The 19,221-nt window shown below is 39.6% G+C and overlaps 1 protein-coding gene across 1 annotated transcript in view; it reads left to right on the top strand.

Moving 5' to 3' along the window:
* Nucleotides 1–4,885: 4,885 nt before the first annotated feature.
* Nucleotides 4,886–19,221, top strand: part of CCDC168 (coiled-coil domain containing 168) — a 28,480-nt gene continuing 14,144 nt past the window's right edge. Inside the window, exons 1-5 of the mRNA XM_059377797.1 lie at nucleotides 4,886–5,113; nucleotides 5,244–5,277; nucleotides 5,380–5,413; nucleotides 11,689–16,075; nucleotides 16,664–19,193. Coding sequence (XP_059233780.1) covers nucleotides 4,886–5,113; nucleotides 5,244–5,277; nucleotides 5,380–5,413; nucleotides 11,689–16,075; nucleotides 16,664–19,193 — 7,213 coding nt within the window. The remainder of the gene's footprint in view (nucleotides 5,114–5,243; nucleotides 5,278–5,379; nucleotides 5,414–11,688; nucleotides 16,076–16,663; nucleotides 19,194–19,221) is intronic.

The raw sequence follows: 19,221 nt of genomic DNA, 5'->3' as shown, positions 1-19,221 counted from the left end.
GAGCCCGATGCGGGACTCGATCCCAGGACCCTGAGATCATGACCTGAGCCGAAGGCAGTGGCTTAACCCACTGAGCCACCCAGGCGTCCCGGAAAGGGTAGTTTTCTATAGTAAGATATTAACTCTTTTTCCTGGCTTCTGTACTGCTTTATTATTAGGCCCTACAGAGAACCTCAGGGTGGCCCAAGCCATGCAGGTTTTTGAGGTCTCTCATTCTTCCTTCTCTGATAGAGTCAATGGATTTTAATTATTTGTTAATTTTTTCTAAGTAGTGCATAAAGAACAGAAGCCTAGATAACAATGTCTAAATTGTTTTATATTATAGAATGAAACTATGAAATCAAATTTTCTGTATAACTTAGTATATAATAGTTACTTTTTAACTAAATTTCTCAAATGAGGCCTAATATTTAAAAATAGCATATATTTAATCATTGATTAGCATTCAGAACTTTAAAACAGTGCTGTTGTCAAAATATAAACATGTTAAAAACATCCAGAGCTGACAAATAGAATAATGGTGTATAAACTAGTATAAATCAATTGGGAAATACTAATACCATAAATCAGAAGTAAAACTAATGGGAATGTGGAAAGGAAAACTTACTATAGAGCAGACTGTAATACAGAAGTACAATGAAAAAATAGATTTAAAAGATTATTAACCAGGTTATATAGTTATTATAGTCCAGTTTGCAAATTAAAGTATAGGCATGATATAGATGACCAAAGATACTAAATCAAATATAGAGATAATATAGAGGTTTAAAGTTGATTATTTTAAATAGTTATTTTATTTATTTATTTTTTTAAAGATTTTATTTATTTATTTTACAGAGAGAGATCACAGTAGGCAGAGAGGCAGGCAGAGAGAGAGGAGGAAGCGGGCTCTCTGCTCAGCAGGGACTGGATCCCAGGACCCTGAGATCATGACCTGAGCCGAAGGCAGCAGCTTAACCCACTGAGCCACCCAGGCACCCCTAAATAGTTATTTTAAAAGTTATTTTAAATCAACTTTAACGAGGTTTAAAGTTGATTATTTTCCCTGAGGGGCCTGTAGGAAACTTCCTGATTGATGAAAGGGCTTGTCATTTGAGACCTGTGTACCTAGTCAGGGATGGGGAACATAGAACTCCTAGAGAGATAGGAGTGAGCTGGGTAAGGCTGAAATAAACATTTGTGAAAAGGTCCCAGCTGCTTTTCACAGATTTCCACATCTTGCAGGGAAAATGTGCAGCCCCTTCGAGTTTGAGATTATGGTCAAAGAGTTGTCCTGGCACCTCTTCTGGTAGGCACCCCTGATTAATGGCACAACCATTACCTAGACCAATAGTTCCCAACTAGTGATTTTGCCCCCTGAGGGACATTTGACAGTCTCTGGAAACTTGGTCAGCACAATGGGGTGGCAATGCTACTAGCATCTGATAGGAGGAGGAAAGGGATGCTGCTAACAGTTACAATGCACAGGACCGCCAGACGTAAAGAAGTATCGGATCCAAAAATGTCAGTAGTGTCCAAAATCTTGTCCAGGACAAACTTTACCTGTGGGGATACCTTGAAATCCTTTCTCCCTCACCATTAGCTTTTCTACCCCCTTCCAAAACCATTTGCTTCCTTTTAGTTGTCAAACACTGTGTTTTCAGTCTCAAAGTCTGATTTTATCCCCTCTTCTGTTTACACTGTAATCACTCTTATGTAGGCCTTTATCGATTCTCATCTGCATAATTACAGTAACCTAACTGATCTTCCTCTTTTGTGGTGGTCTTGCTTCAACAAACCAGTTCATACCTTCAATCAAAAGCTGTTGATGGATCTCTAAAAGTGGCTATTAAGGCCAAAGTCTTGAGTTCAAGGCTGTACACAACAGGCACTACCAACTTTTTAGCACATTTCCCCATACTCTGAACGTGTACAGCACAGTGACTCCAGTTAACCTGGACTGTCCAAGGTTTTGGAACAAAGTGTTTCTGTGTCCTCTTCCTGAAACTTTCCTGTTAGTCTTTGTCACCAAATCTTCCTCATCCGTTAAGACCCTTAAATTCTTTTCCTCTTTACAGCTTTTTTTTGAGTTACCACAACCAAGTATCCCTTCTTGGAATACATATAGTATCTTACTTCCTTTGTAGTTAATCACACTCTGCCTTCTTAGTATATTATTGCCAGATTTGTGCCATATCACATGTTAAATACTCCATGTCAGGGAATGGTTTTTACTGATCTTTGTATCCACAGAGCACTTTTCAATTAGTTGTGTTGAACCAAGATACTCAGAGGGAGAATTTTTAACCATTATGAGCAATCCTTGCTTTTTTGTTGCTATTTTATACCCATATTATTGTGACTTTTTCCCCGATACATAAAAAAAAATGCCTAGTTCACAATGTCCAAATAGTATAAAGAATGTAGCATTCGTAGGTATAATTGGTCTTAAAAAGCTAAACAATCTTTTGGTGTATTCTCTTACAGTGTCTATATTACTGTTAGTGATGGGGTTTCTCTGGTGTTCATTATTTTATTTTTATATATTTTTTAAATTTTTTTCTTAGATTTTACCCATTTGTTTGTCAGAGAACTAGCAGGCACAAAAAGGAAGAGCAACAGGCAGAGGGAGAAGCAGTCTCCTTGCTGAGCAAGAAATCTGATGCAGGACCCAGTCGCAGGACCCCGGGACCATGGCGCAAACTGAAAGCAGACACTTAACTGACGGAGCCATTCAGCCTTCCCTGTTTTATTTATTTTTTTTATATATATATATATTTTATATACATATATATATATATATTTTATTATATTTTATATATATTATATATATATATTTATATATATTTATTTCTAAGAATAAATGCAGCTTAGCACTTACTTTTGCACAACTTCCTTGAGATTGACATGAGAGGAGGTTTCTGGGATAAAGAACAGAGGTGTCTACGCCGAGAACTAGGTGACTGTACCTTTTTAGTAGACAAGTGCATAGGTAACAAACATGACAAAGCCCTAAAGAAAGATATGCTTTTCTTGCCCATCGGCAGGAGTGGTACACAGAAGTTCCACTTCAGTTCTTACAGAGCTGGTCTGTGGTATGCAAATCAGGAATTCAGTGCCATAAAGCTCTGAAAGGTCTAAGGAACTGTAAAGTGTTAAAATATTGAATACAGTAGTTAACATTAAATGAATTAGAGAACGCCTGCTATCAGGCAAGAGAAATGGAGTATTTTGCCAGCTGCATTAAATTCTATAGAAAAATCCAGCAGTATAAAATCACCCTGATTGTGTAGGTGGGTTGGGGGGTTGGAGAGGAGGGTGTACTTTCTCCTACAAAAATCCAGAGGAATTGAAGTTTCTTCAAGGGCTAAGGAGTGCCTGCCCTGCATTCTGGAGAGCTATCCTTTTTTTTTTTTTTTAAAGATTTTATTTATTTGACAGACAGAGATCACAAGTAGGCAGAGAGGCAGGCAGAGAGATTGAGGGAAGCAGGCTCCCTGCTGAGCAGAGAACCCAATGTGGGGCTCGATCCCAGGACCCTGGGATCATGACCTGAGCCGAAGGCAGAGGCCCTAACCCACTGAGCCACCCAGGTGCCCCTGGAGAGCTATCCTTTACAAAGGCAAACCCCAAGATCGTAGTTAAACCTAAGTAAAGATTGTAAATACCTGTAGGCTATGGTCTGGTAGACTGAAAGACTATAAACCGATGCTTAGGCTGTGTCACTGAGCTCATTATTTCCAATCGTCCAAGAAGGTAAGAGCTCAATAAATCTTTCTTTCACTCAGTTATATATAATATGACAGAAGAGACCTGAAGAGTTAACTCTGTTGTAAAGAATATACTTCTTTCCTCAACCTAACTGGAATGAATAAAGACAAAGAGAGAATTAATATTCAAAGAGAAAGTACTCTAAATCCAAGGTAGTATTAACACTTTTTTTTTTTTTTTAATAGTCTAGACTGTCTTGTGTTTGCTCCATAAACTTTTACACCTACTCTCTAGACTTGGAGGGAAAATGAGCAGTACTTAAAGCTGGCTCAGCTCCATGCTAATTTGGACATTAGGAAGCCTCAGAAGTAGCTGTTCCTTGGAATCACCAGAGACAGGGCAAAAAGGGAATTCATCTGGAGACTATTCCAAAATCTAACCTTGGTTTTTAGCATAACAGCAGGTTCTTAAGGAACATTGCTAACAGACTCCTCTAGCAAAAAGAAGAAAATGAGACATTCTATTAAAAAAAACATCAGGCTGGCCTATAAGAGAAAAACTATCATATGTCCTATGTCCTACATAGTAACAATGAGACATACCAAAAAATTATTTGGTATTTATCTGAAACTCAAACTGGAGCATTTCGTTTCACTTTTTTTTTTTTTTTTTTTTTTTAGCTAAACCTGGCAAAACTATATCTTTCCCTTATCACAGGCATAAAATACAATATTTCTGGTGGTTATGTCTAATTCAAATTTGTTCTACATTTTTTTAAATTCCAGGGTAGTAATAATCCAACTGGCTAAGGGATTGTTGATAGAATTATGTTTTCTTTTTGTGAAATTAATAAAGGATTTAAAATTTTTAAATGAAAAAAACTACTAAAGCAGCATACATGTCTCATCAATGAACTTCCATTATTGCTAAAGTAAGTTGACATGAGCTCAGTCGAATACCCACTATGACACGTGGTATTACTCAGGCCCAGAGCAGGCTCTGCTTTACTCCCTTTACTCAGGCCCAGAGCAGGCCCTGCTGCACTTGACCAAGACACTAAGCAGCACCAGATTTTTTTTCTGGCAGAGCATTGCATGTGGCTATGAAATGGGCATACCACCTTTTTGTGTTTTGGGGCATCTGAAATCATAAACTTAAGAATGAAACATCAGTCTATCTCATATATTACATTAAAATGGCAAAGCAATTTTATTTCTTTAAAAAAGCAGGGCAGAATTGGCTGGAAGATAATACATTTTGGACATTGTGGGAACTTTTGGAGTCCTGGACTCAAAATGATTGGGTGGCAATCTTTTTCATAATTTTCCTAGGGATTATTTTTGAGATCATACTCATAAAGATTTGTTCATCCTTTAATAAGAAGCCTACACTTCCAGAAAAGGGTAGTTCAAATGCCCAGAAGGTAAGAACAGATGGTTGATTTCTTTCTTTCCTATTTTTCAAAATCATACATAAGAATATCTTACTGAATTATAGAACTCTGGTATTTGGATTCTTCCTCTAATATTTGTTATTAATTTCCCTTGAAATAGAAGGAAGACAGTTGCCTGGAAAGCATGAAATTTGGTATGTTATAAATTTCATACTTTAATATAAAACTTGCTCAACCTGAGCCTCTCCTATTGGTGCTCTGACTTTTTTTTTTTTTTCATTCCCTCTTATCTCTAGATAACTGTCCAACTTCTTCATCTTCTGAGGAAAGGTAAGTGGTATATTTTGAATTTAAGTGAAACAGATTGGTTTTGTGCTATGCAAAATTGCGTTTACATCTGAATTACAGAAAAGTATTTTTCCCATATGCATAGAGGACCGCAGGTACTTGATATCGTAATTCAACTTAACATTGATTTTTATTTTTTCATTTTTTAAAAATATACATTTATTTAGCCAACATACAGATGTAGAGTTCAGTTAATCATCACTTGCATCTAACATTGATTTTAATGGTTGCTCTGTTCCAATCTGTATTAATGGCTTTTCATGTACTATTGAAATTATCCTTCTAAGTGGGTAGTATTATTACTGTTTTTACAAATGAGGAAAGTTTAATGAGGTTTAGTAACTTACTTCCCTATCCAACCTTTCTCTCCAGTACCTACTGTGAACCAAGTAAACTCTAGGTACTGCAAGAGTGACTTTCTGTCTATAGAGTCAGAATCCATCAGCATCCCGAAGATATACTAGTGCGAGGGATTAAAGATGACATCACTACTCTTGTTGCATTAATATTTTAATTGCTCGTATCAAAATCTATTCAACAATCATTAGATATCTACTCTACAGTGGACATTGTGTTTGGTACGGGGATACAAACAATAAGACAGTCTCTGTTCTCTAGAAGCTTATTTGCTTGTGGAGGAGATTCATGCATAAAGGATGATTGCCTTGCAGTCTGCTAATGCAGTGACAGAAGCATTAGGAAAACATTTAGGAGATAACTAAGCCAGCACAGGGTGTTAGAGATGCCTTCATGAAGAAGCTTATGCTGAGGTGAATTTTATTTTTTTTTTTTTATTTTTTTTTTTTTTTTTTTTTTTAAAGATTTTATTTATTTATTTTACAGAGAGAGATCACAAGTAGGCAGAGAGGCAGGCAGAGAGAGAGAGAGGAGGAAGCAGGCTCCTGCTGAGCAGAGAGCCCGATGCGGGACTCGATCCCAGGACCCTGAGATCATGACCTGAGCCGAAGGCAGCGGCTTAACCCACTGAGCCACCCAGGCGCCCGCTGAGGTGAATTTTAAAGGATGCATGAAAATTAGAAAAAGACAGCAGGTTAGGAGAATAAGGAGGGTGTTCCAGGACATGAGCAGAGGCAAGTAAATAAGAAACAGCAGGGTATGTGCAATAAATTGTGACTACCTATTAGGGAAGAGATAGGGCTCCTATGGTGGGCAGCATATTATAGTGAAAAAACACAAATTTTAATTTAAAAAAGTCTAGGTTTATGTCATAGTTCTGCCTTTTAATGACATTATAGCCCTAGGCTTAAACTCACCAGCCTGAACTCCATTTCCTTACTTTCAAAATAGCAGTTAGAAGAATTATCTCTTGGAAAATCATGAAGATTAGCTAAAATGATATCTGTAACAAAGCAAGAATATGTTACCCTCGTACCAGAATTATTTTTGAGGGCAGAACCATATTTGGGAGAGCATCTTAGATTATTTTGAAGTGAACCTGCTTGAATATTGAGGGAAGCCCAGGCATCACGCTGGTCAAAGTGGACTGCATCAGACTGCGTGATTCTGTCTTGCTTATGAGGTGGGAGAGAAGAGAAAGGTGGAGGATGGGCAGAGGGGAGGGAGGAGCAGGGGAAGAGACCCGAGGCTTCGTACTGAAAGGCATCACGGACATCAAAGGATGCGACCACCACTCACTATCTGATATCAGGGAGAGTCTTGCTGGCCCGGTGTAGTCTTAGTGAGCAAAGCAAACTGCTCATGTGCATCGATCCACTTTTGGGGAATGGTTTGTTTCAGGGTTGACATCAGCCTTAGAAGTGTCTTGGGAAAGCCTGCCACCATTGTATGACTTTCAAAGCTTGGAGCTGTCATTGGTTGGTCTCAGAAGGGTGTTTCCTCAAGGGTGCTATCATTGATGAAAATGTTTAAAAACGGAATTGGTTTTTATTTGTTACCATGACCTTAAGACTATACTGACTGTATTCCACTGAGTGGTTTAACAGATCTACAGTTATTTCTGATGTGTCCTTGTTACCATGGCTGTAGAACTGTCAGTCTTTTCCCAGGAGTGCAGGGACTTCTTTTTAAATTTTCCAAGGCCAGGGCACCTGGGTGGCTCAGTGGTTGTCTGCCCTTGGCTCAGGTCATGATCTTGGGGTCCTGGGATCAAGCCCCACATTGGGCTCCCTGCTCAGCAGGGAGTCTGCTTCTCCCTCTCCCTCTGCCTCTTCCCCTGCTTATGCACATGCGCACTGTCTGTCAAATAAATAAATAAAATCTTAAAAAAAAAAATTTCCACAACCAGTTGAGGTTGCTGTGAGAGGCCAAAGGACAAAGGACATTGCAAAAATGGGGAGACACAACCAGTGTTTAAGTGGGTATTATTTGTATTGCTGTAACCAACTCCCCTCCATTTCTGCCTTCAGTCCTGAGCCGCTGTTATGGATGTTTTGTGTATATGGATTTCCCCCCCTTACTGAACTAAAAGAAAAGGTTGGGTTGTATGTCTGGGTCAGCTTGTTGTGGATGAAAGTTAGTAATCAGAAACCTACAGTGAAGAGCAGTCACTCAACAAATATTTACCAATGTGCCAGGCATTACTGTATGCCCTTGAGATATATTAGTGAACTAAAAAAAACAATGATTCCTGCCTTAAGGTTTAGTTGGAAGAAAGTCTGATAATAAAACACAATAGGATAAATAAAGAAATAATGTGACAAAACATGATAGGATTTATGGTAAAGCAAAAGATAGAATAGGGTAAGAGGAATGAAGTGCCAGAAGTAGGGGAGGAGAGGTAGGTTGTAACATATATGGTGGGTTTTCACTAAAGCCTTGAAGGGATATGGGAGTTAAGCAAACAGTTAAGGTAGAAGAAGATTCCAGATAGTGGGACCAACTAAATCAAAAGACCCTAAGGGTGGGAGGGTGCCGAGTGTTTTAGATACCATAAGAAGGCCAGTGTGGCTGGTGCAGGGAGTGGGGGGCTGACATATAGAGGATGGGGTCCGAGAAGTAATCGGTGACCAGATCATGGTTGGGTCTCTTAGGCCATGTTAAGGACAATAGCTTTTACTCTAAGTAACAATGGAGAATCATTATAGAGTTTTGCATAGGGAAGTGATTTTTTTTTTATTAACATACAATGTATTATTAGTCTCAGGGGTACAGGTCTGTGAATTGTCAGGCTTACACACTTCACAGCACTCACCATAGCACATTCCCTCCCCAATGTCTATAACCCCACCACCCTCTCCCTCCCCTCTCCCCTGGCAACCCTCAACTTGTTTTGTGAGATTAAGAGTCTGTTATGGTTTGTCTCCCTCCCGATCCCATCTTGTTTCATTTTTTCCTTCCCTGGCCCCCAACCCCCCAACATTGCCTTTCAGATTCCTCATATCAGGGATATCATATGATAATTGTCTTTCTTTGATTGACTTATTTTGCTCACCATAATACCCTGTAGTTCCATCCACATTGTTGCAAATGGTAAGATTTCATTTCTTTTGAAGGCTGCATAGTATTCCATGGTCTATATGTATACCACATCTTCTTTATCCATTCATCTGGTGATGGACATCTGGGTTCTGGGAAGTGATTTTTTTTTTTTTTTTTTTTTTTTTTTTTGTTTTTATTTTTTTTTTTGACAGAGAGAAATTACAAGTACACTGAGAGGCAGGCAGAGAGAGAGAGAGAGAGAGAGAAGGAAGCAGGCTCCCTGCTGAGCAGAGAGCCCGATGCGGGACTCGATCCCAGGACGCTGAGATCATGACCTGAGCCGAAGGCAGCGGCTTAACCCACTGAGCCACCCAGGCGCCCCGAGGGAAGTGATATTTTTAAAGGACTATTCTGCCTGCTGTGTTGAGAGTAGACTATATTTGCTCAAGGGCCTACGCAGATGGCAGGCTATTCCGAGTAACCCAAAGTGAGAGAGAAATGTGAATGACAGCAGGGTGGCAGCAGCAGAGGTGGTGAGACGTGGTTGGTTTCCAGACATACTTAGAAAAGGAGAGCCGACAGGGTGTGGATGGCAGAAGTGAGTCCTAGGAGTTTTGGCCTGAGCAGGTAGAAAGTGCATCTGTTGTCAACCCAGATAAGGAAACAGTGGGTGAGGCAGATTTTGATGGGGAGATCAGGAAAATTGTTTCCTATTTGTTGAATTAGGGGTATTGATTTGATATCTAATAGAGGTAGTGAATAATTGGTTTGGGAAAGGTGTCTGGTAGAGGCAATAAGTTTGGGGGCTGTTGGCTTATGGACAGTATTAAAAGCTGTAAGATAGGATGAGATTTCAAAGGGACTGTGAGAAGGGCAAAGGAACAAGGACTGAGCCCTGAGATACTCTAAAAGAGTTCAGAAAGAAGAGGAGGAGCCACAAAGGAGACTGGGAAGGAGCTACCGGGGAGTGAGGAGGAAAACCAGGAGAGTTATGATGGCCTGGAAGCTTGCCAGATGAAGAGTATGTGGAACTGATGTACAAGGTAGATATCGGACCCAAATCCCTTATAAAAAGAAAAGCAAAATCCTTAACAAGATACTAACACACCAGTCCAGCAGCATATTAAAAGGATTATACACTATGATCCAGTGGGATTATTCCGAGGAATGCACAGTTGGTTCAACATATGAAAGTTATCTAGCATTGTTTTATTATGTCTAAAACCACAGTATTACATTGCTGAAATACCTGTCTTGCATTTCAGCTTTCCTCTTTTTCCTGAAATACGCAAAAATTAATCCTTTTTATGTATTATATTTTCACTATTTTTTCTATTTTTTAAAGTGAATAATCACATTCTTGTCCTGATGAAATTTTATCCTAATTATGTTTGGACACTGCTATTTTATTGGGGTCACTTGATTCCCCAGAATGTTTGTTTATCTTACCTTTATCAGTTTGGATATTTTAATTCTCAGGTAACAGGAAACCATGATTCAAACTGCCATTCTAAGAGAATTTATGGTATCATATGATAGGAAATCCTGAGGTAGACTAGGCTGTAGAACTGGTTGATAACGTGCTCAATAACTTCATTAAGGTCCTTTCTCTCCTTTTGCCTTTCTCAGTTTTAGTTTTATCTTGAGGTGAGTAGAAAGGTGGCCCCTAGAGTTTCAATATCAGAACTGCAATGTCCAGAGGAAGTAAGAGGTTATTTCTTCCTGTGTCTTTCTTAGAAATGGGGCAACTTTTCCCACAAGTCTTCAAAAATCATTGCCTTATGCTAGGACTAGTTCATGCCCATTCCTAAACTAGTTACTTGGAAATAAGATTACTATTCAATTTAGCCTGATCATTGATGTAGAATAGATGGTGGAGAGTCCACTTTCATGATCATTATTCCAATCCAAAGTTGTGCTGAGAAGCACTACCCTAAAATGTAGGCCTTTCTCTCGATCAGAAATAAACAGCTATTAAAATAATCTGGATATATTTAAAGAAAACACTTATTTATGGTACTGGACCTTCTTCTGTTGTATCTAAATTTTCACAAGAATATTTTTATCCGTGTCAAAACTTTCAGAGAGCAGAAACAAACTGATATTCTTTATAAAATGATATGATCTTTTAAAAAAACATTTTACTTATTTGAGAGAGAGCATGAGAGCAAGTGCATGAGCAGGGGGAAGGATAGAAGGAGAGGGAGAAGCAGACCCCCCACTGAGCAAGGAGCCCCATATGGGGCTTGATCCCAGGACCCAAAGATCATGACCTGAGTCAAAAGCAGATGCTTAATCAACTGAGCCACCCAGGTGCCCCTGTAAAAGGCTATAATCTTAACCTGCAACTTCTTTTTTTTTTTTTTTTAATTTTTTTTTTATTTATTTGGCAGAGATCACAAGTAGGTGGAGAGGCAGGCAGAGAGAGAGAGAGAGAGGAGGAAGTAAGCTCCCCGCCAAGCAGAGGGCCCGATGCAGGGCTCAATCCCAGGACTCTGAGATCATGACCTGAGCTGAAGGCAGAGGCTTAACCCACTGAGCCACCAGGTGCCCCTTAACCTGAAACTTTGACTCACTGTTGTCAAAATTAGACTTCAGATGGGTTTTTGAGATTTTAAAAAAATCCCTGATTCTCTGAGAAATGAAACTAATTTACTTCATTTTGTCAGTATTGATTTATGAATGAATGAAACTAGGTTATGAATTATTTTATAATGTGGATAATAGCTTTTCAATTTACCCTTCTGTTGAGCTATGTTTTCATATACTATATTGGGTTTCTGTAAATCTAGAGAGAGTTCTTATCTGAAATATGTCCTAAGTGACAACTCATTTACATACTGTTTTCTTATATTCAGAATTAAAGACTCTTCAGAAAGAACAATTTCTTCATCACTTACCTCTGAAGAAAATGAAGGTAACTTTGAAGATAGAGTTTCAACATCAAATGAAGTAATATGGTCAAGTACCAGTGGAAGTAAATATCAAGTAAGTCACTTTAGTGAAAGTCATATGATATCTTCAAATGGGACTAGTTCATCTTTGTCACTGTTTCATTCAGAAGTAAAGAAAATTTTTCCAAGCCATGGAGGGTATCCAGAAAATGAACATGAAACAATACAATTTTCATCCAAGAAATTATTTTCAATAATGAAAACCAACAAAAATAAAAATTTAGTATTTTCTTCTGACTTTAACTTTTCAAGAAGTTCTAGAATCACTGTAGAAAGTGAAGATATCGATGTGGCACCATGCCCTTCTGCCCACTTATTTCTTTCTAGGGACCAAGTCAGACTTCTGGAAGAAAATGTGAGAAATCAAATTGCTTTGAAATCTAAAACTACATTAGAGAATAAAATTACTTATCTGTACTCAAGACTTCAAGAATCCTTGATCCAGAATCAACGTTCTGTTAGAATGGGTATTTCTGCCCAACCACAAGATTCTTTTTCAGGACAGAATCCTCCTCAGAATCAAGAATTTTATGAAACCAGATTTACTAGTCAAGCCCAACAATTTGTTAACAACCAAGAATCAGTTAATAGCCAGCCTGATATCATGGCCAGATACTTTGCGCTACCTCAGGATTTGATAAGGAAGCCATTTTCCAGCAGCATGCAAGACTCCTCCCAGACCCAAGATATGGACAGAAACCAACATTTGGTGGACGTCTCATATTCTGTTGAGACTCAAGATTCAATCAAGGGCCAAGAGTCTGATAAACACTTCAGTGAGGCCCAGTATTCTGTTTGGCTTAAAGATTCAAACAAGATTAAATATTTAATGAAGGGGCAAAATGCTATTTTTAAGAATGCCAGATTTCTAGTTTTAACTCTAAGTCCAGATTCACTTGCAGAAGGGGTGCTACAGATGGAGAGTGTAAAGCCAGGGGGCCAGAAACAAATCGCTTCGTCAGAATTAAGTCAGTATTCTGTATATGGCTCGGGGCTTCTTCCACCTATCCTTAAAAGGCAGAAAAATAGGAGAAAAGCATTACACAGTACGAGTAAACTTAGTCTCAAAGTTCCATCTCGAAAGTCAAAGAAAACACCAACTCCGTGGGTATTTCAAATGACAGTATGTCACACTTCAAAACCTAGCAAGTTAGGATGCACGCATAATGCTGAGGAGAAAGAATCACATCAAAGGAAAGGTCTATCAGACATGGCTTTGCATCTTACTTATGTTTCCAAGCTCATTCCTCCCTATGTTAAGAAGTATTCCAGAAAAAAACTAGTGAAAGTCATGCCAGGTGTAACAGGATGTGGACATTCTCTGTCAGCAGATGCAGAGAATGTTGATTACCTGGGGTCTCTTGAGAAAAGAGGATCCTCGGGCAGCACTAAAAATATAAAGCAGCATGACGGAGAAAATGAAGGACAAAAAAACATTTTACCAAAAATCCCACCTCAGCTAGAACCGTCTTTCATGGTCAGTACTTTTCAACTAAAATCACCGTGTTCTTCCTTGATAGAAACGACCTGGAAGAATAAAGAGCTTCTTAGCGACCCAATTATACGAGCAACGGAAATTGGTATTGCAGATTTTCATGCCCCCAATAGTAAAAAAACATCTGACCTGCATATTCCCAAGCAGGAGGCCCCTTTAAAAGAAGCTTTATCAGAACCTTGGCAAAAATGTGTCTCCTCTACGGAAGCGGAATCAAACAGGAGAATGAAAACGCAGGAAGAACTAAAAAATACAGAGAATTCCCATCTTCCACTTTCAAGTGGAGAGAAGTTACCAACTAGTTCACCAGAAACGAAAAGGGACTTTCCACATGGAAACATACAAAAGCAAAAAGATTTTCTAGAAATTGTTATGGAGACCTCAGAGGTTAATCTGCTCATTTCACTAGGAATCAAAGAGCATAAAAGCAGTGAACAATTAACAAGTGTAAAAACTCAAGAGAGTACAGAAGATGTAATTAGGAAGGAAAAGAAACCAGGAGTAACACTTCATATTACAGAATGTGATAACCTGAGTGAAAGCGAGGGACTGGAACATGACACGAGAGGCAACATAAAAAACATGCAAGGTAAAAGAATATCTGCTACACTTCACAGTGCCACTGACACTATCATTTCTGAACCATTCGATGTGGAAATGCACAGCAGATTAAAAGCCAAGATTGATACATCAACAACAGGGGTTAGTCATTCAATGGCAACGAAGAAATTACCAGATGAAAAGAAAGCCTGGGATGCAAAATACATTGGGAAGAGATGTGTATCTAAAAAGCCACAAGAACATGACAGAGAAGAACAACAACAACAAACTTGTCAAGAAGCATTTCCACAGCTGACACAAGATTTCAGCCTCAGCGTGCAACTGAAGCAGAAGCCCAAATATGTCAGATTTAAAATAAAACAGAGCAGTTCAGAAAGTAGAAAAATGCAAAATAAAGAGCAAGAGGTGCAACCACAAACTCTTCCTACAGGAACAATTCTGGGAACTAGTCCATGCCCCACGACGGGTCCAATTCAAGTTGAGGTTAAGCAAAGCAGACACAGACCTACAGGCAGAGGAACTGCAGATCCAGAGAATCCTCTTCCAGGGCTGGAGAACTCACGAGCTGGCAAAGTTTTGACTGAAACAACAGAATGTGGTGTCCCCTTTGATGGAAGTCCCAGGAGGATAACGGAGGATCATATTACAGAAGAAAAGGCAGACCTCCAACAAGTTTTACCTGCAGCTGCTCTGAGGTCCTTCATTATCCATGTGCTTCCTTTCTCATATTTAAAAAGACAGCAAATCAGAAAAAAATTATCAGGTGCAAAAGGGGTACTCCGTCCCCAATCTGCAATTATGAAAGTAAAGAAGCCAACAAATTTACTGATGCCTAGTATTAGTAGGCATGGTACTGCAAGACTTAGGAAAAGATTGAGCGGCAGTTTTAAATCCTTAATTAAAGAGATGCTGAAAGACAAAATTGTGGCAGATGAGCTTGTCAATGTGACTTACCCTCACATGTCTGTTTTGCCTTGGATTAGAACACAAAGCAGATTAAATGCAGAGAATCTCAGTCAGACCCAGCTAAAACAAGAGAAATCAGAAGAGGAACGGATAGAAAAGTATTCAGATTCTATTAATAAAGGCAGTGGCTCCGGCAGCAGCACACTAGAAGTTAAATTGCAAGACGAAGTGAGAGGAGACAAAGCAGCTCCACGAGAAGCCGCCGTCCTGCACGAGAGCCGGGGCCTCCCATCGGACGCCAGTCCAGAGAAGGAATTCAAAACAGAGGAAGCAATACCTCCACCAGTTACATCCTTGGAAACACTTATGGAGTCTGTTTCCTCTCCCGTAAGAGATCTATTTCATGTTGAGAATATGAAGAAAAGCCTAATAACACAAGCCGACGTACAATGCTGTGCAGATTCTGAGACGCCTCGCCCAACATCAGAGACACCTCTCTTAACATCAGAAAAATCACTGGCTGAAGACCCTTCAAACCAAACCAGAGAAAGTGATGTTCTAGATTATGGAAGTGATACAAGGGAAATGGGTTACTTTTCTGCAGAAACAAATTCTGCAGAATTACCAAAAGATTTACCAACAACCTTTCCAGAGACTTTTAACTGCCACATGCCTATTGCAACTCATTCCAAAATAAATAAAAACAAAGTAAGATTCTCATACACAGAAAGTTCGGTGAAGTCTAGACCTGTAGATTCGAAGACTGTGAAGCCATCAATTTCACAAGTATTTAATAGCACAGGTCAGAGAAGGACACTGGACTCCAAATGTAAGGCAAAGTTGGAGAAGATCAACCAAGCTAATGGACTGCTATATGAATTTTTAAATACCCTTTACTCTCCCATGCAGAGCTTCTGTCCTACTCAGTTAGAGCAAGTGAGACCACGGTATGTTGATTTCTTTGACAAGAGCTATGCATTCCATAACCAAGAGGAAAAAGTGGAAGATGGAGAGGAAGCAGAGCCAAAAACTTTGCTAGAAGCAGCTTCACAGCATACCCAGTATCTCTGGCCCAATGCCTCTCAAGGGAAGGAGACCCACCTTGGTGAATCAGACTCAGCGCTGGACTGTTTAACGCAGGAGCTTCCTGTTAGTGAGCGAGGTGTGCAGCACCAAGCATGGTTTGCACAAACTGCACTGCATACTGGCCCCCAGATGGGTCCTAGAGAAGCTGAGGAACTCAAGAAAGTCAGCAAAACAGAAGATGACATAATAGTCCCTATGGGTCCAAAGATTCCACCTCCCAAAGCAGAGAACTCATCATCTGATGTACGGTTGAACACCATGACAAAGGGTGGCTTACCATATGGTGGAAACCCTGAGAGGGTACTAGATTCTTATTTTGTGGAAAACCATTCAGAGTTACCTAAAGATTTGCAAGTGACATGCCTGACTTCTTTTGATTCTATTGAGCCCTTTGTTTCTAAATCTGAAAGAAAGAAAAACACATTAGAATTAGGAAGGAAGCATATAGCAGCAAGTCACAGATACAGAACTATTAGGGGGAAAACGCCATCAGTTTTACATATGCTTAAAGGCACACAGAGCAAGGGACTGCGGTGCAATTTTAAAACAAAGATGAAAAATCCACAACAAAATAAAAACAGGGCAGATGCATCTCTCAATGTCATTCAGTCCAACATGCCTATTTTGTCCAACACCAAAATGAGTAGCAGGTTGAATGTAGAGACAGATATGCAGAGGATAGCAAGACTTGATTATATGCAGCCAATGCAAGACAAATTGCTAAATGGAAGGGAAGTGTGTTGCCCAGATCATATTGTGAGTACTTTAACTGACAGTGTGAGAGATGAGAAAGAGGAGGAAGGGAAACATGAAACTTTACCAGGTCCCGAGAGTAGCCGAGACTTTATATTCAGTGCATATCAGAAGAATTGTGACCTTGTCAAATCAGATGAGGAACTGAAACAACCGCGAAGTATAAATACTCAGGTACAACCACGAAAACATGGTTCACAAACTATTTTAGGTTCTGCTTCATGCCCCATATTGGATCAGTTTCAATTTGAAAAACTGGAGAGTTATGCTCGGTTTTTACCTCCAAAGTCAGGGGGAGCAAAGATGGATGAAAGCCTTTTTTCTACAAGAGAATACGACGTCCCGTCTGATGCGAATCATCCAAAGGAAGACACTGGTGGCATTGAAAAGAAAGACACGGTGACTTTGGATTCCCGCATTCCTGCTTTATCTACATTCAGACGAAAGAAAAATTTTAAAGAATACTCAGGCAGGAAAACTTTAGTGAATCTCAAATGTGGAATTTTAAAAGCAAAGAAACCGTCAGTTTCGTACATATTCAGTATGAAGGGTGGTGCTGGCCCAAACCACAGAAAAGAATTGGGCTATAGCTCTACAGCCAAAATGGAAGAGATGGCTCAAGGTGAAAAAGTGGTGGCTAAAATATATTCTTTCATGGATAGTACACTTGAGGTTAATATGTATAGCAAGACAGAAAGAGGAAAAGGTATGTTAGGAGAGAGAAGTCTCAGTTCTAAACAAGTAAAGCAAGTCATATCACCACAGGAAGAGGATATTACTTCAGATGACACTAAAGAGAACAGTCTTCAGGATGCAGAAGAAGAAAATGAACAGGAGCCATTAGAAGTAATTCTACAGCACAGCCAACACTTCAAATTCTGTTCTGGCCACAAGGAAGAACTTGGTTTTCATCAATCAGAAAACCAAGGAAGTGGGAAAATTCTGTTTGTCACTGAACAAGACATCTCACAACAAATGCTGCCTCCAGATTCAGTGCAGGGACAGAAGCCGAAGAAAAGCTACCAGACACAAAGTGGTGCAACATATACAGTAAGTTCACAGCTTCCTTTTCTAAAGTCAAAGAAATCACTAACTGATCAAGTTTTAATGGATCCTAAGTGTCCACTTAGGACAAGTGACCTAAGTGTTGGGAGCCATAAGGAGGAATTCTACAGTCATGATAAAGAGGAAAATGCAGAGTTTATAAAAGATCTACAAGCAAATGTCCTGGAGTCTTTGGTTATCGCCACACCTGGTCTATCTGACTCTAAACTGCAGAGAAAGACATTTACATGTAGAGCTTTAAAAAATAAAATTAGTCCCAGATGTGTGATTATGAAGGCAAAGAAGACACCAGTTTCACCAATATTTAATATCTCAGGGAGTGGTTGTCTAAAAAACCTACATCCAAAGACCCTGAAATCACAGATTATTGACTCGCTAATTCATATAAAATGCTCTGGGATCCTGGAAGATCTTATTGCAGAGAGAAGGAAAGGATTAGCACAAGAATTACCAGCAACAAGTCTGGAGTCTTGGGATTTATCCACACTTGCTTTACCTGCATTAAAAAGAAAGAGAAGCAATTTAAAGTACATAGACAAGGGAAATAAAATGAGTCTTGAATGGGTAACTTCAAAGACGAAGAAGGCAGCGGTTTCTCAGACACTCACTATCACAAAACGTGGCACACCCAGCCAGAGAAGGCAAGTCACATGCAACTTCAAAATCATGATGAAACAAGGGAAACCCACGGCAGACATGACCCTAAAAGCCACCTCCTCTCCTGTTCCTGTTTTACTTGATGTGAAAATGCATAACAGAATAAAAGCAGAGTCTGATGTGTCCTGGAAAATGAGATTCAGTCACAAACTGCAACAGCAAGAGGAATCACCAGATGGAGAGAGAGCCTGCTATGCTGACTCCAGTGATCGGCGGGGCCGCGCCTCCAATGTCACGGCGGAGGTCAAAGACCCGTGTGAAGAGGCAGCCCCGTGGAGATCTGAACACCCCAGCTTCATTGCTGGTAAAATGAAGGAGCTTTACGTTGTGAAGTCAGAACTAGAACTAAAGAACTCAGCAAAGATAAAAATCCCAGAACCACTTAACACAGCCCTGGAGCTGCAGCAACAAACATTTCTTACACAAAGTGTACTACAGTCTGTTTCTTGCTCTATTTTGAATTCACTTCCCTTTGAGAAGCAACCAAAAAGAACAAAAACACAAAAGGGCTTACAATATGCAGAGAGTCCAAAGATTTTATCTCCAGTGCTAGAGAAATCAGTTCCTAAATCTTTAACTGTTACGGCACAGAGTGACATCCCAGCTGAAAGAGGCCCTAGAAAGGAACTTGCTAGATCTCCAGAGGAAAAGATAAGGTTGCGAAAGGATTTACAAGGGAGAACCCTAAAGGGCTTTGATTTCTCCCTGCCAGCACCATCTGAATTTGAAGATGGGAGAAATGCAGCAGGAATCCCCAAGTCTAGAAATGAGAAGGCAAAAATGGCATCAATTTTAAAGACAATCAACATTGCTAGGTCTGGTGCTCTTAGCCACGGAAAGGAACAGGACGTCGCCTTGGAAAACACAGCCAAAGAAACACCTCAAAGTATGTCAGATCTATTTTTGAATACCTT

This window comes from Mustela nigripes, chromosome 15 (genome assembly GCF_022355385.1).
Source record: "Mustela nigripes isolate SB6536 chromosome 15, MUSNIG.SB6536, whole genome shotgun sequence".
Lineage (NCBI taxonomy): Eukaryota > Metazoa > Chordata > Mammalia > Carnivora > Mustelidae > Mustela > Mustela nigripes.
This window is presented reverse-complemented; position numbering and strand designations above follow the sequence as displayed.